Below are 17,829 nucleotides of genomic sequence, written 5' to 3'. Positions count from 1 at the left end.
CTTGCTGAAGGCAAACTTCCACCATCTAGCTTGCAGCCATCCTTCCTCAATTTGAATTTACACCCCTCTCATCAAGAGGAAGAACGGCATCAGCATTCAGCTTGCTCAATCCATTCAAAGCCTTAAACAACTTAATCAGATCACCTCACAGGTGCCTAGTCTCCCAATGCTGCAATTTGTAGAACTGAAGCCTTTCATGGTAAAACCACGGCCAGATTTAAACTTGTTGTGACTCTAAGCTATAGCATGTATGAGACCCTTCCTCCTGCACCAAATAGTCTTCTTCTTCTGGTGTTATAACCCAGGGTGGGTCTTAGCCTTCTCAACGATGTTCCATCAGTAAGCCCTCCCAGAAGTCAAACTTCTCCAGCTCTTATTCTCATGATTTTTAAGTCCACTTCTACATCATCAATCTATCTTTTATGTGATCTTCTTCTTCTTGCCCTCCTACCAATAGGTTTCCATTTCATTATCCTCTTAGTTGTTTGTTCTGCTGTCATCCATTCTCATAACATGTCCCAACCAGGCAAGTCTCTGGCTCATCGCAAATGTGATGATGTCCGTACCCCGAATAAGACTGTCAAGTTCGTGGTTTATTCTCCTCCAAGATTCATCAACATTTTTGTATGGGCCAAGAGACTTTTCGCAAAATTCTACGCTTGAACACTCAACAACCGCTCATTTTTACTCATTAATGTCCAAGCTTCACAACCGTATGTTACAACTGGTCTAATGAGACGTTTGTATATTCTTAATTCTAAATGTCTGTTCAATACTCTAGACTTCATTAGTTTTTCATGTGCATAGAAGCATCTGTTTCCATTCAGGATATGGGACTTCATTTCATTAGTGATATAGTTGGACTGGTTTATCTGCGAAACTAGATAGTCAAAATTTTGAAAATGCTCAAATGAGAAGCTGCTGGTTCTTAAATTTTCCTTCATTTATCCTAAGTCCTCTTCTTTGTGCTTCACTATCCAGCCTGGCCACTGTTTCCTCCAGTGCTCCTTTAGTCCTACGGATAATAGCAACATAATCAGCATATGCACAGACCTGCACTGTCTTTGTGCCTATGTGTCCAGTCCCTTCTAATTTTCTGACAGCCACCTCTAAAACCAAGTTAAATAACACAATAGAGTGCATTCTAACACCAGTGTTAATGTCAAAGGGAGTCATCCTGCACCAAATAATAATAAATTAAAAATTTTTAAATTGAAAATAAATTAAATGGGCTATACAATTAAACAGGCTTCAATAAGCATGTAATATGTATTTTAAAAAGGCAAGTTATATTTGTGCATATTCTTTATTAACTTATGTTAAATTTATAAACAATTAAATGATATAATTTAAAATTATAATCTATAAATTATATGTATGTATATCACAAAAATTATTCTTTGCACATATGCCTCTACTACTACAGTAGTAGAGGCATATGATGCAAGAAAGCAAGCTTATGTAGCATCAGCCAAAAAAAAAAAAAAAAAAAAAAACCTATTTCACACATCCATATCCTTTAAATTTTTTTCCAGTTCCTCCTTGAATTTATTTAAGCTATCAACTTCCACAATGACAGATGAAAGTTTGTTCTAGCACTCAACTGCCCGCTGGCTAAAGGCAAATTTCCGCACATCTATTCTACAACTGTCTTTCCTCAATTTGAATTTATGCCCTCTCAGGTTCATAATCTGAACAAGAAAGAAGAAGAATTCCATCAGAAATGAGCCTGCTCAACTCATTCAAGGCTTTATACACCTCAATCAGATCAGCTTGCAAGTGCCTAGTCTCCAGACGCTGAAATTTGCAGAACTTAAGCCTTTCTTGGTAACACCACCCTTTCGTTCCCCTCAACCAATCTTGTTGCTCTTTTCTGTACATGCTCAAACAACTCTACATTCTTCCTAAAATAAGGCCTCCAGACCTGTACGTATGCAGTAATCAAGGCGTGACCTGACCATTGCCATTACAAAGGGATAATCACCTCCTTTCCCCTAATACCAAAATTCCTGCATATCATTGACAATATCCCATGACCAGCTCTGGCAGCCTATCTGCACTGTCAGAAAACTTCATATCTGACTGCACAATTACTCCCAGGTCTTTTTCATTCTCTGCCACCCTAAGTGTAGTACCGCACATTTGGTACGTTTCTCTGGGATTACATCTACCTATATGCAGTACTTTGCATCTGTCAATGTTAAATTTCAGTTGCCACCTCTCAGCTCATCTGCCTAACTTTTCTAGATCTTGTTACAATATCACAATGTCGTTAAAAACCCTGCCAACCTTTGTATCAACTGCAAACTTGGACACTTAAGCCTGATTGATAAATATACAAAACAATTTAGGTTTCTCAATTATATTGAATTTAAATGTCAATCATGTCCCATCTATAGCAGCAAAACAACAGGCTCAAAGTAGCAGAAGTGTTATGGCTCAGGGAAGAACTGAAGGGAGCAAGTTTACAAATTGCTGCTTAAATAAATGTACTAGTTGTGCAATGTTTGTGGACTTTCTGGAACAGGAGATGATACAGCAAAGGGTACCATGCCCTGTTCCAGAAAGGATATGATTCAGCAAAGGGTACCTTTGTGTGCTGTGTTCAGTGCAGGGAGTGTGAAGAAATTAGGTGCTCAGTGTTTTGATGGGCATTTATGAGAGCCTCAAAGAAATTAAAATGGAGGCCCATCCAATTCTCAGCTGTCCACCTCAATGCCAGAGCTCGCACTTGTGCATCAGGCAAGACAGCAGAAATCCCCAAGGCAGAATATACTGGTTCTGCGGGAGGTAGTTATTGTCAGTGATTCTATTGCCAGAAAAATGGGAAATATATTGTGCAAGAAGGATGGGTGGAACGGGACCAGTGTATATCTGTTAGGGGCAAAAGTATATGACACTGTAGAGCAGATATCATCTTTTAAGGGACAAAAGGTGATACTGTTATACACGTTGACATTAATTACATTAAGAGTAGGAGGTTTACGGACTTACTTAACAAGTACAGTGCAAAGTTTAAAAAAAAAGTTGCGAGTTAGGGTTAAATTTACAAGTTTCTGCAATTCTGACCAGACACGAGAGGAGGGAGTATATGATGAGCGCCTTGTCAATCAGTTCAGCCCTGAAGAGATTGTGCAAGGGTCATGGGGTAAAATTTCTCTGCTTGGTCTGTGCTTGTTAACAGGAGAGAGTGCTTCTACAAGGATGAGATAAACTTAAATAGAAGGTGCAAGAATATTTGCTGATGCTATTGAGGCAGTGTTAGGTGGGTCAAAAAACTGCTAGCTTGAGGGGAGGATTATACATATAACAGATTAACAATAGCCACAGGTAGAGGGAAAAGCGATTCTTGCACTACTCTTACTGGAATGTGAAACAGCCTGGAAAACAAGGTGATTTCAAGCCCTGCTGTGTGTCATCATGGAACAAGTAAATATATGGGCTGTGTTAGAGTAACTAAGAGTAAGACCAGATGCAAGTATACTTGCATCCAATGTTAGGAACATTGTAAATAAATTTGAAGAAACTGAAGTACTGATTAAGTCATCAAATGCAGTTTGATGACTTAATCAACTCCACTGTCCCTAGATCATTGTAGGAACAGTGGAGATATGGTGTCACACAGACATAAGTGATGCTGAATTTGAATATGGGACGTACAATGTATACCGGAAGGCCAGGAGGTGTGGAAGGGTTATGCTCTTAGTTAAGGACCACGTAAAATCTAAGGCAGTGCATCCAGTTTACATGGGTGGCCAGTGCAATTTTGAGTCACCCTGGTGTGATAAAAGCACTGGGAAAACAAAATTGAGAGTAGAAGTGTGTTATAGGCCTAATGACTGTGATGAGTACAACAAACAACTGTACAGAGAAATAGAGCGGGCTAGTAAATCAGAATGTCTAACAATAGGGGATTTTAACTTTCCAAATATTGACTGGAACTTGTGGGTCGGTCAGTAGCAAGACTTTTGAGGATTTATTGGATTACCATTTTCTACAACGGCATGTTAGAGAGGCAACAATAGAAAGCAATATGCTTGGTCTGATTATCAGCAGTAGGTGCCAGTGATCACAGTGTATTAATGTGGGAATTACTTAAAGAAATAATTATCATCAAGGGTAAAGGGAAGGATTTTTGCTTTTGTAAAAGAGACTATGGTAGTCTTACACAATTTTGAAATTTTATAGAGGGACTAACTAATGATGTTACCTACAGCAAATTCAAAAATGGGAAGCATTCAGGAAATAACTATAGAGGCTAGGCTTTTCATTATTATTATTAGTCATATGGAGCAAGGAAACCCGAGTCTTTTGGTGCACCAGTCAAAAAAAAAAAAAATTTCTCTGAGTTACTCTGAGAGGGGTTGGTTGGTTTAAGAATTCTTGCCAGGACAGCTACTGCAATTAAAATGTGTGTGTGTGTGTGTGTGTGTGTGTGTGTGTGTGTGTGTGTGTGTGTGTGTGAGAGAGAGAGAGAGAGAGAGAGAGAGAGAGAGAGAGAGAGAGAGAGAGAGAGAGAGAGAGAAAATTGAAGGAAAAGGGAATTGCCAAGGAAGAGAGGAATAGGACCTTGGGTGTGCCAAACCCATACTTAGCAGATGTGAACCCCTGAGATTACATACCAACTAAGAAATACTGTTCAAAGCATAGGTCTAAACGGAAGTCAGATGAACTAATGAGACATATGGCAGAGAAGAAAAATGCATAAGATACATATAAATTATCAGGTGAAACAAAAGCCTATGGCAGATATAAACTAGACTGCAATCAAGTCACAAAGGCAGTTAGGCAAATCAAGGCAGATTATGAAAAAAAAAAGCAAAGAAAAACAACAAAGACTTCTTTATTCATAGAAAGGGGATGAATCACATTGGTTCACTTGATATTGATGTTTCAACTGTTGACAATCCTGCTGAGATTGCTGACAAATTGAATAAGTATTCTGCATCTAAATTTACACATCAGGAATTCTTTAGGGAAGTGGATGTCAGAAGTTTTATCAAACTCTAACTAACAGGGTGCTAAATGATTTTGTAATAATTAAGAGGAAAGTGGTAGAGAAATTGAAGTTAAGCATAACAAAGGCACTGGGGTGGTTAGTTTTATTACATTATATTAACAGAGGCAGCAAAGGAAGTAAGAAAATCCTTAGCATAATTATAGGAGCATCTTTGGATTCAGGAGAAGCCCCCACTGACTAGAGATGTGCAAATGTATCCCCAATTTACAAATGGGGATCAAGTAATTACACATGCCTGTTAGCCTAACTTCTGTTCAGGGAAAATAATGGAGTCACTGGTTAAAGAAGTAATGTAGGAGCATCTTCACAGGATTGCAATTATACTTCTGGCATAGCACGGGTTTGTTCCAAAAAAAAAAAAAATCTTGCCTGACCAATTTGATTGTATACTACGATGCAACTACACAGGAACTAGATGCAACAAACAAGTTTGATATCATATATTTGGATTTTAGGAAAGCTTTTGATACTGTTGCACAAAAGACTGATGTACAAACTGGAGCGGTGTGGCATTAAGGGCAAGTTACTGCAATGGATAAAAGAATGGGTGAGTGGGAGAAGACAGAGAATGGTTAACAATGGACACTGCTCTTTGTAGACTAAGTTATTAGTGGAGTTCACCGGGGTTCAGTGCTGGGGCCATTGTTGTTTTTTATATTTATTAATGATACTGATGAAGGCATATCAGGCTTAATGTCCAAGTCTGCACATGACCCAAACGTTGGTTAATGACAGTAATGATGGTACACTACTGCAACAGGATCTAGAAAAATTAGGCAAATGGGCTGAGAAATGACAACTGAATCTTGACAAATGGAAAATACTGCACACATGTAGCAGTAAACCCAGAGTAACATACCGACCGTATGGTACTACACACAGGGCAGTGGAAAATGAAAAAGACAGGGGGGGGGGGGGGTAATTGTGCAGCCAAATTTGAAGTTATCTGATCAGTGTAGACAGGTTGTGAAGGCAACTCATGGGGTTTTGTCAATGATAATACAGGAATTTGAGGGATAAGGAGGTGATTATCCCATTGTATAAGGCAATGGTCACTCCACATCTTCAATACTGCATATAGGTCTGAGGCCTCGTTTTTGGAAGGATATAGGGCTACTGCGATGGGTACAGAGTATGCCAACAAAACTGTTGAGGGGAACAAATGGGGTGCTCTTGCCATGAAAGGCTTCAGTTCTGCAAATTGCTGCATCTGCACGGTAATCTGATTGAGGTGTTTAAGGCTTTGAATGGATCAAGCAAGCTCTATGCTAATGGAATTCTTCCTCTTGCTTGGACTATGCATATGAGAGGACATAAATTAAAACTTAGGAAGGACGGTTGCAGAACAGATGTGTGGAAGTTTGCCTTTAGCTAGCCAGTGGTTAATTTCTAGAATAAATTTCCATCTGTTGTGGAAGTGGATAACTTACATAAATTCAAGAAAGAACTAGACAAACTATTGAAGGGAATGGATATGTGATTTTTTTTTTGGCTGATGCTGTATAAGCTTACTTTCTTACATCAACTAATACTTAAATAATATAAACAGGGTATATCACATGTGGGACCCACTTTAGGGATGGATCTGGCACAATTATCCCCCCCCCCCAGTCGTTTTCATTTTCCACCACCTTGTGTGTAGTACCACAATAAACAGGAATATACACACTCGTGCACAAATGCTCACAGGCAGATTGGATGCACACAGCCCTGGATAATGTTCTAGCCAAACTGTGTGCCACTGACAGACATTGCAGAGGAGTAAATCTCTCACTTCGTCCAATCCTAAACAATCTTAGTAGCCTACAAAAATTCTTCCTGTTAAATACAGCAACAAAAATATTTAACTCTCTGCAGAAAAACTGTGATGATGCAACATACTGGAAAGAAATCTTCCAGAATTCTTATAGACTTACCGAAATATGAATCAGCTGTAATGTGCCAACATACCAAAGAGTTCCAACTAAATGAAAAACTGTTTTATGTAACATAAGTGAACTTTCTACTTTAAGAAAAATAATATTTGGTAAGCTATTGACTGGAAAAATATTTTCTCTCTAACAATTGTATAAATAAATAATTAATAATTTGTGTATGTGGAATTACTGATTTGTAAATATATGATTTGTATAATGTATATATAATATTTCGGGACAAGACTACGTGCTCAGTTTATGTAACCCACTGCCCATACCATGCTATATAATTAGCACCCTCCTGGTACTTAGCCGGCCCGGGGTTGTTCCTTTTGTGAAATAAACAGATAATAATAATAATAGCTAGCAAGGAAATACCAGTTGATCGAAGAAAGTGTACGTACTACAAGTATGAACCCCAGGCAGTACTTAAGGACCCCAACCCACAAGCTGTACTGGGACAGCGTGCCATAATAACGGATAGGACAATCCCGCACAACAGACCGGACATAACCCTTGTGGGCAAGAAGGAAAAGGTTACCTATCTGATTGACATAGCAGTACCCAACACTGGCAACCTGGAGAAAACCCATGGGGAAAAAAATCAGGAAGTACACGAACCTAAGACAGGAGATCAAAGATATATGGCGTATGCGACAAGTAACGACCATCCCGATCATTGTGTCAACTACAGGTATGGTGCCAAAGACCCTATATAACAGCCTAGCAGCAATAGGTCTCCCAGCAAACACCTACAAGGAACTCCAGAAAGTTGCAATCCTGAACACCTGTAGGATATTCAGAGAGTTCCTCAACCAACAGTAACACTAGACATCACAACCACCCTGTGTACTTGGTAGCAATACCCATCACGATTTGGAACCCCTAATCAGGGAGAAATAATATAAGATAATAATAATAATTTAGGACCTAAAAACAATATAAAAAAAAATAAAAGTTCATGTAAACATAGGTGTGATTTTGCCTAGTTTCCGAATTAAAGGTATTTTTTGTTCCCGCAACTATTTGCTTACATTCACAGGAAATGCTCAAAATTACCATGCACTTGAAAACAAGCCTGCAAATGCCACATCATACACTTCCTCACCCAATCAAAAGTTTCAGATGTCTGTTGGATTTGCTGGCAGCCTTTTTTCATATGCTAGCAGAGCATTTCAATGTTATCAGTTGGTGTGGAATAAACAATGGCTTTCAAATGGCCTCACAAGTAAAAACCAAGTGGATTCAGGTCTGGGAAGCATGCAGGCTGGGCAATGGGTCCTGCATGATCTATCCATTTATAAGGGAACTGATTATCCAAAAAGTTTCTAAGACACAGCTAAAATGAGACAGAGCACTGTGGCACATAAACTACATGTGACGAATGACATCAAGTGTAACTTCTTCCAACAACTCATTTAAAGTTTTCTTCAAAATTTGCAGCAAGATGCTCCTGTTAATCTCCCAGGTCTAATAATGCACCTGATTAAATTGTCACCAATTATTCCTGCCCATACATTCATGCTGAATTGTTGCTGGTGTCTTGATTGAACAATGGCATGCGGACTTTCTTCAGCCCATCCATGAGCATTGTGAAAATTGACCACACCATCTCTAGTAAATCCAACTTCATCAGTAAACAATATAGCAGATAAGAAATGCTGATCATATCATGAGCACACATATGCAGAAACCAAGTACAAAAAGTTTCACATGGCAAGAAGTCATCTTCTGTAAGTCCTTTTACTCTCTGAAGATGACATGGATAAAACTGTTGGTCCCATAAAATTCTCCATTTCTCCCATGTTCTCTGCTGTTGCTATCCTTCAGGCGCTGTCACCATCATTTTCTTCAATGTGATTGAGGACCTATTCTTCCAAATCAACAGCTCTAGTGTTGATGTGTCACTACCACCACCTGAAACTTGTTTTCTAAATGAACCAATATCCGCAATGCATTCATGTATTCTCTGAAAGGTCTTGTTATTTGGCACATGATGATTAGGGAAGTTTTCTGCATACAGACATCTTGCCTCAATTGCATTGCATCTAGCAAGTCCATATATGAGATGCATGTCTGTAGGGCTGTGGTGAAGGGTATACACCATATATCTTTTGGATTTTTTTTAGGTGAATAATGTATACTTTCTGGTTTTTGAAAGACTTCAAAAAAACAAATATTCTTAAAATATTTACTGAAAATTAAAAAATAAATTTATTAGAATTTCATTCTTAGGCAATATTTATAGTTTTATTATTTTTAACATGCCATATATATAAGTAAGTAAATATATATATAATTAGTAAACCAGAAATTTTCCCTCTCGCGAACTGATGAACAGCGCTGTGTACCGACTTACAGTGACATTTCCGGTTATGGGTTCCTATGCGATTCACATTCCTTTAGAATGTGAATATGAATGTTACCTACCTCCCCTAAATGTTTGTACCAATATTTTTGAGACACCCTGCATATATACATGGGTATATGCTGTATACCCTCTGGAATTCGATTAATAAGCCTGATATGCACAATATACTCTCTGCTTTCGTAGCATTCATAGAGTATACTTTCTGCTAATTTTATGACTACAGCATCTCTCGATTTGAATAAGCTTCCGTTATCACAGCAAATGTTAATAAAGCTCCAAACGTAGTGCCCTTGTCAGGAGAACTAACTGATATCACTGAAAGAACACTATAGAATATTGTTTACATAACTACAGCAAGGCCCTCTAAGAAGTATCTAGTACTGTTTGTACAAATAATCTTCATTTACAGAAAATCTAATAATATGGGCTGAAAGCTTTAGCCTTTAGAATAGCCTATAGTCTCTGTAGAACATTCTCCACCAGTTTTTTGTAAATACCATCAGATATTTTCCACCATTCGGCCTCCAACGCACTGACCAGTTCAGCTCTGTTTTTTTGGGTGGTTTCTCCTCATGTAAATCAATCTTTTCATGTGCAATCAATGATCCAATTTATCCTACAGGTTTGTAGGATTGAGGTCATGGCTCTGGGCTGGCCAGTCCAACTTTTTGATTTTCATGTCCTCAAACCAGTCTGTCACAATGTGAGCACTGTGACCTGGAGCATTTCCTGCTGCCACAACTCAGGACGCTTAGACAGACTTCAGCACTTATGGTTTTGTCCAAAATAATGGTCCAAGGCCAAACCATGAAAGCTACAGATCATCATGCTGCCTCTGCCAAACTTCACTGTCAAGCTATACAGTTCAGCAGGCAGCTCTCTCCAGGCATCCACCACACCCAGGCATGACCATCAGACTGGTAGACCATGTAATGTGATTTGTCACTACAAAGCAGTTTTGCATTGGTGTTACAAGAATAGTGGGCTTTAGAGCAAACTAGATGGCATCTGGCATTAGTCAGTGATTTGTGAACAACTGTGCAACTATGGTAACCAACATCATGCAGCATCCTGTGCACTGTACTGGTACTGCAACAATATCAACCTGCATTCAAAACAGATGATCCTTTGCATTCTCCTGTTACATTCTGTCAGCTTTGGAGGTTGCCTGGTCAGTTTGTGATGGTTTCAGCACTAGTCTGCTTCCATTTGAAAATCACATGAACAATCATTGACCTAGGGATCTTTAGTACCATGTAGAGATCGAATAGTTATGTGGCATCCTATTATCATTCTACGCTGGAAGTCTGTTCTCTGTTGAACATGACATCCTACATTTACAATCATACTACTGTCTCCTCAAAGGCCCACAAGCATATTTATAGTTTTGTTTGATACATAGTGCTTGAGTAGGTTGTAACCAAGTACTGTATTAACAAAAGAGTGCCCGGATATTAATGGTAGGGCAGTGTGAATTTCCAGGGCCATTACTTGTGTGGACATCTGGGGCAGACTGGCTGTAACTAGTCTCCAGCGGCTCCCAACAGCAGTAGCGCAATCACACTACAAACACTATTAACCATGGCAGTGCTTAGCTGCCTGGGCAAGTGTGCCCCTGGTGAGCTAGAAGTCACCTCTGGAAAATCCAAGTACAAAGCTTGTCATCTTCATTCATATATTTTTAACTTTCTATGACTATCTATTTCAACACACTGGGCTATTATGTTACCAGAGGCAGGAGTGTCTATTTCTATGTTAAATCCTTACCTAGTTTCAGCTTCCTTCAGCATAATTGCTAAAGACTTACTTATGACACCATTGCCAAACTTTTAGACAAAATTTTAAATAAAATGAATTTATATATATATATTCTGGCCTGAATAATCAGAAACAAAAAAATAAGAATGATCAGATAAGAACAGCAAATATGAGTAAGCCATAATCCCATCTCCCTTGATTATTATTTTGGTGGTCGCAAGAGTAGTATTAATATTGAATATATGGTGCAAGGAAACCAGGTTTTTGTCACTCCACCAATTTAAAAAAAAAAAAAAAGTTTTCCTCCTCCTGTAAGTACTAATCCAGCTGGCCTCTGATATATCGCAAGCCATCAGTTCCAAACCATACACGGTGACAAATTAATGCAATGATTAATAATTTACTCACTAAAGGAAAACTACCCCACAAGCGAATCAAAACTTTTTTTTTTCCTTCCCCAGTTCGAATTTATTCCTAGTGTTGTTTAATGCCATCAAAATGTCACTATCATTCATTTTATTATCACCTCTAGGGCACTTTAGATACAAAGCACTACCACCCACATATTTAAAGTCTCTTCTTGTATGGGTGGCCTTTTGTCAATTTAAAAAAGTCTGAATATGGGTGCAGGTGCACTGCCCATCTTCAGGCCTTTCCAAGCGGTTCAGTGTCTTATTTTGAATTCAGGCTTCCATACCTGGACACTAAACTCACAACTGTTTCATACATTGGAATTATAACTTCTCTGTCTCTAACAAGCAACCATTCAATAAATGATCAATAGCAAACCCTTAATCCCTGCTTGTCTGGATCATAATCCCAAAATCTCTTTACTATTTTTTTAAATATTATGTTATACTGTCATAACATCTTGTTATTCTTATAAATTTTAAATCTTGTTTTCTCCCTTTTAATGCAAGATGCACTAAAAAAAAATAATAAATAAATAATAATAATAATAATAATAAAAATGGAAAAACAAGATTTAAAATTAAATTTCTATACAAAACAGTTTTAATAAAACTTGTTTCATGCAACAGTTTCATTCCCACTTTTAGTCTGGGACTGAACACTACAAAAAACAGAAGGAAAGAATTCATTTATTTTAAAAGTATTTTAAATCTTTTGGTGAAATTTAAATGGGGAGAATAATGTTATATTCCCCCCTTACTGCATACTTACCTATCAAAAGTAATAGATACTCTATACTTCTTATCGGGCTCTGATGCATAACCAGGATGGGGTGGGCTGGGGGATTTGGGCTTCACTACTATACCACTTAAGTGGAACCCTATAATATCAAAATCAAACATTAACCATTTCAGTCAATAAATATATCTTTATAAAAAATGAACATAAAATAGTTCTAACTTAAATTAAAAAAAAAAAAACTGTTTGATTCATATTAATAAAATGTTAATACATAATACACATATACCCTAACACGGTTAAGAAATTACAGTTATTAAAGCACTGGTAACTTGATTTCCTTTGAAATACACATCAATGGGCATATTATTTGTATCATAGAAACTTCCTTTTTTCTTCTATTTAATTAATTTAAGAGAACAAATATGTACTAATCATAAAGAGATAGGTCGAGGCTGGAAGATGATTGAATGCCTTAAAATTAAATATGTCCACAGGTGTTGTGTAGAGCACTATCATACAGAAGTGAAACATTATTAATGAACATTCAACATTAACATTTGGGCAGGCCATGGTCCAGTAGTTAGTGTGCACAGCCACAAGTAAGGAGGCTGTGGGTTCAAGCCTGTATACTGCCAAGAAAAATGCATGGATCATTGTGAACTGTAGCTGAAAACCCGGCTTCCCTTAATAATTAATTCAGTATGTTTGAAGTCATAACAAATATGTAAACTCTTCTGGCCATGGCTGTAACAAGAATAAATGGAAATTTATTTATTTAATATTTCCAGCTGCCTGGCCTTTATTGTCTATTGCAAATATTGTAAGAGTTTCACTACAGCATTTATTTTAGTGCAGAAACTATGTAGAACTATTCTTAGTTTTCACAGGAAAATGTAAACAAGAAGTTGGTTATATCTACCACCAAAAAAAAACACCTTTTGCCAGCTGATTACAACTATCGTATTACTGGTTGATGAACTGTCAATAATACTCCAAAGTATGCCTTTCGTTGGTTTCTACTAATCCTGACTGGATTAGTAGAAACTCATTCTCATTCTCTCTCATTCAAACTCTTAAGTCCCTCTAAAACTAAATTTTCCTTATATATTCTTTGTTGGAGTTTTCCCAAAGAAATCTATGACTTGTTGTTGTTATGGGAGTTTCTGGTACAAGGGCTACTTAAGAAGACTAGAGGTGTGCAAATTTTCAAATGATAAAGTGATTAAAATACATCTTGAATAACAGACTTCAGGTGCAACTGCATACATTCTTATGTGCATAACTTCAATAATTGGTGCACCAATGTAATAAATATATGTTTAGGGAAGGAAGAAAGAAAGGAGGGAAGTATATTAGAAAATAATGGTACCTGTTTGCAGGAGCAAACTAGCCTAAGTGGCCAGGCAACAATCCCTGCCTGACCATCTGGCTAATAGTCATAATGTGGTAAGCAATTCTGATGTGGCCAGTCTCGCCCTGCCTGTGTTATCTAGTTTATATTAATCTAGTTCCCATTTATAGTTTATAAAAACAGCCAATAGACTTTATTTCTTGAATTTCCCATGTAATAATATTAATAATAATAATTTCATCAATAACTACTTTGTAGATTTTATAGAATAATTCATATTACTCACCGAATGGTTTTTTTTTTTTTTTTTTTTTGGGTAGTTGTTGGCGCATCGGCTTCTGTGGCCATAATGCACCTCCCAAGGTTTTTTTTGCAGTACTCTGATCCAAGCCCGAGGCGGGATTCGAACCCGTGACCTTTGGGTTGCCAGGCAGGCACTTTACCCACCCGGCTAGCCCGGTCGGCTCTCACCGAATGTAATTAATAATTTGATTCTAACACAATATTTTCTGCTCCTCTGGGACAAACATCTGGTGCTTAAAGCTTGTTTATATAATCAAGTTAAAAACTTTTTGAATGCTCATCATATGGTATTTCACATCATGTGATCCTTATCCATATGCTCAGGCAGGAAGACCTACAACTAAGAATGAAGGGAAGGATGAAAACACCAAGTTCAAAGAAGGGTCAAATATCAGGTGTTTAAGGCTTGTTTTTATAATCGACTTGCAAAACTTTCTGAATGATCCGCAGGTAGTTTTATAATAAATATAATAATTAATCTAATAATATAAACGTGGTTTTATAATGCTCTGTGAAAAAAAAAAAAAAAAAGGACGTGGCGTGTGTTAAATAGATATAAATATCGGGGTTTGGATTAATAAATATAATCCTGACCGAAAGCAAAAGACAGACATCATGAAAATTATGAATTGTATATATAAGCCTTCCCGTGTCTACGCCGTCCTCCCTCATTTTAAACAGTACACTAGTGCGAACGAACGTTTATCTTCATGTTCTCTGTCCAGCTAATTGAAACAAATCGTCGGAAAGTAATGACGTCACTTGATGATTAGTTCATTCAATTCAGCAATCGGCATTTCCGAAGGCTGAATCACGATTAACTTTTCTGAGCGTGTTGAAAATTATTGATGAGCTATCACTACAAATAATTGTTGTCTTGTGTGTGAGAGAGAGAGATCAATAAGCGTTGTTGGTATTAATGCTGCCTTCTCCCAGAGGACCCACCCCACAGAGTGAGTGTCTTCAAGAGTGATTAATGATATTGGGTTTAGAAAGCAGACAGAGTTAACATTACGGAAACTAACAACACATCTTTATCCGTATACTCAAGCCAGAAGGGCTGCAAATAAGTACGAGGGGAAGGGCGCACACCCCATGATCAGAGATTGACTAAACATCACACATATTTACCTGTGTGTTACTCCAAATTAAATTTAAAATAATCACTTCATGGTTCCGGGGAGGGAGGGGGAGAACAGTTTCGGGGTGGAAGTATAAAACCACAACACTAAATAAAAAAGTAACAACTTAACAATTATCACAATAATTAATATTTTTTTAATGGTAACAGCCATTCCATATTAACAGTTCATTCACACCCACGAGGCGGTGGTGTGAATATGGTCTAAGTAACATGGCGCCAGAAATAACAATACCAATACTCTCGTGATTTTTTGACAAGGAAATATGAATGTTTTCCTCTTCCTCTCCTCCCTCAAGTGGTTGGCTAAAAATCGGAATAGAAGGTAATCGTATTTTTAAAACATTTTTATATTTACTAATTATTCACTTTCCGATGTTAACTAAGGGAACACCATAAATACTTCTCAGATTTTAAGAAAGCCTGTTGCGCACTGTTTGAAACGACGTCACCAACGTTACTTCCGGTGGTCATGATTCGCGATGCGAAAAGTACCAATAAAACTTACATTTGTTGTTAGATGTGCTGTATCTAATGAGCAACTTCAAAAACCAAACTATTATATTAGGCAGCCCGAATATTTAAATTCATATGCCGTGTGTGTGTCTTATGTCCGTTAATTGAGTGTGTTCTATGGTCGATTTGTCTGTTTTGCTTGACGAAAAACCCCAGTTTCTGGGGAAAATCTTGCTACCTACGCCTGAGACCGACTAACTCAGCCACGGAGTGAAAAAAACCCATTAAAGTTCCTCGCGTCATCGACGGGATTCGAAGCCTTTTCCACCCGGTGTGGGAAGGACGGTGACGATACCACTGTACCACCGCGCAGACTGGGCGACTTCAAGGGAAATATTAGAAAAACGCGAAACTTGTTCTGTTGTCAGTACTAAGGCCACCACAATATTCACTGCAGTCAAAAGACTGCCGGTAGCCAAAATACATAAATAAACAGTCTAGGTCAAGTTTCCCCTCATTTCAATTCATATGAATTGAAACAATTTTTTCAAACAACCACGATTAAATATTCAAGTTCGGTTATATTATTTACTACAACAGTTACTTGCTATTTTGAGTTCATTCCACAAGCAGTGGCGAACTGTAATACCGCAAGGTCCGTCACTGGCTGGAGGGGAGGAGGTGGCGGAGGCATGGAGTCAGTGGGACGTAAATCAGAATCTGCGATTACATACAGTCGATATAAATCCTGTATAGACGCGCAGATTCTAATCTTCAAAAGTCAATGGTTCATTCCAAACTTTCTGAAAGCTAACTGGTTTTATACGAGGATGTATGTCATTCCACAGTGCATTACTATATTAAACAAATATCCTTTGTAGAATTTATTTTTATCTAATTTAACCTGGATGCTAAGAATCGAAAGTAAACTGACCTTTTAAACTAATTTAGGAACAACGTACGGTTTGTTTAATGTGACAAGTATTTGTAAACTACAAAATACTAGATAACAGGAAACAGGAGTGCCGAAGTATGTACATACAAGCATACAACTTTTATTATAGGTATATTTTCAACTCGTAACGCACAGTGTGCATAATAATGAGCATAATATACAGCTTTTCTCCTCTTGGCCAAATCTGAAGATGAACTTTATGGTATCCCAACCAGCGGAAACCCCGAATATAAGCGATAATAATCTAAGGAAAGGCTGCTTCCTGTCAAAGAAGAGCGAAGCCATTACTGTGTGTATGGCCTGAAGGCGCACGTCAGAAAGGTACTTTACTGATTGATCTCTATGAGGAATTCTGTACAATCCCCTTAGGAGGTGGGCATAAATCATTATATAATGCTTTTCCCCATCCTTAATGCATGGCCTAGTGTACAACGAGCGCAATACTATTTACACCGTTTTCGTCAGACATTTCGGCAACTGCTGGGGAGGATTAAGCTAAATAGCAGAGGGCGACGATAACATTTAGCTAACTGTTGACCAAATGAATAAAACAAGTTCATACATTGTTATTTGGATTTCAAAGACTTATTTACAATAGTGACGATATGGAAATAAAAGGAAATGAAGAAAACATAACATATAGAACGAAAGATGTACACCTGAGAAGTAAAACGGGAAACACGGCAATTTGGAGGAAAAAAATTCGTCAAACCATCTGCACTTGACTGTAAAGGTCCACGGTTTTCTTTCATTGTCAATCTTCCGAAGATCCGCTTGATGCAGGGAACGCTGGATTTCAGTCAATAAATCCAAGCAGTGAACTATATAACTATTCGTTTTTGTTAACTTATTTATTTATTTTTTTATTATTATTATTTGGAGCACTCTCAAAGGAAGAAATTTAGCGTGCATGGAGCAAACGAACGACGCATGTCTACCCAAGCAATGCCGTGTGATTCCTGTGAACAAAATGAATACAATTACATGAACAAAACAACCAGTACTCTTTTATGTCAGAAATTTCCAATGTTGGTTTCGACCTTACTGTTTATAAACTTTTTTTTTACGGCTATTGTATTCAAATTAAACAAATCTGGCTAACTTTGTATTCAAATACTAGATAACAGGAAACAGAAGTAGCCAAATCCTGATACAACAGATATAAAAATGATTTTTGCACAAGCAAAGCTTTACTATAGCATAGGGCAGCGTTTCCAAACCGGTGGTTCGCGAAAGTGTTCTAGGGGGTTAACACTAAAAATTCTGTAATGGCGTATGCTTAAATTTACATAGATATATATTATTATTATTAGGCATAGAATGCAAGGATGCCCGAGGCCTATGCTGCCACAAGCCAAAAAAAAAAAAAAATAATAAATAAATAATAATAATAATAATAATCATCT

At 37.6% G+C, this 17,829-nt stretch overlaps 1 protein-coding gene across 1 annotated transcript in view; it reads right to left on the bottom strand.

The window, feature by feature from the left end:
* Positions 1 to 17,829, bottom strand: part of LOC150087255 (zinc finger SWIM domain-containing protein 5-like) — a 452,587-nt gene that overhangs the window by 189,418 nt on the left and 245,340 nt on the right. The window contains exon 2 of the mRNA XM_090372423.1: positions 12,248 to 12,356. Coding sequence (XP_090228549.1) covers positions 12,248 to 12,356 — 109 coding nt within the window. The remainder of the gene's footprint in view (positions 1 to 12,247; positions 12,357 to 17,829) is intronic.

The sequence above is a fragment of the Mastigoproctus giganteus genome, chromosome 4, assembly GCF_048544385.1.
Source record: "Mastigoproctus giganteus isolate SK-2022 chromosome 4, ASM4854438v1, whole genome shotgun sequence".
NCBI classification, from domain to species: domain Eukaryota; kingdom Metazoa; phylum Arthropoda; class Arachnida; order Uropygi; family Thelyphonidae; genus Mastigoproctus; species Mastigoproctus giganteus.
The sequence above is the reverse complement of the archived record's forward strand: the minus strand, read 5'-3'. Positions and strand labels throughout refer to the sequence as shown.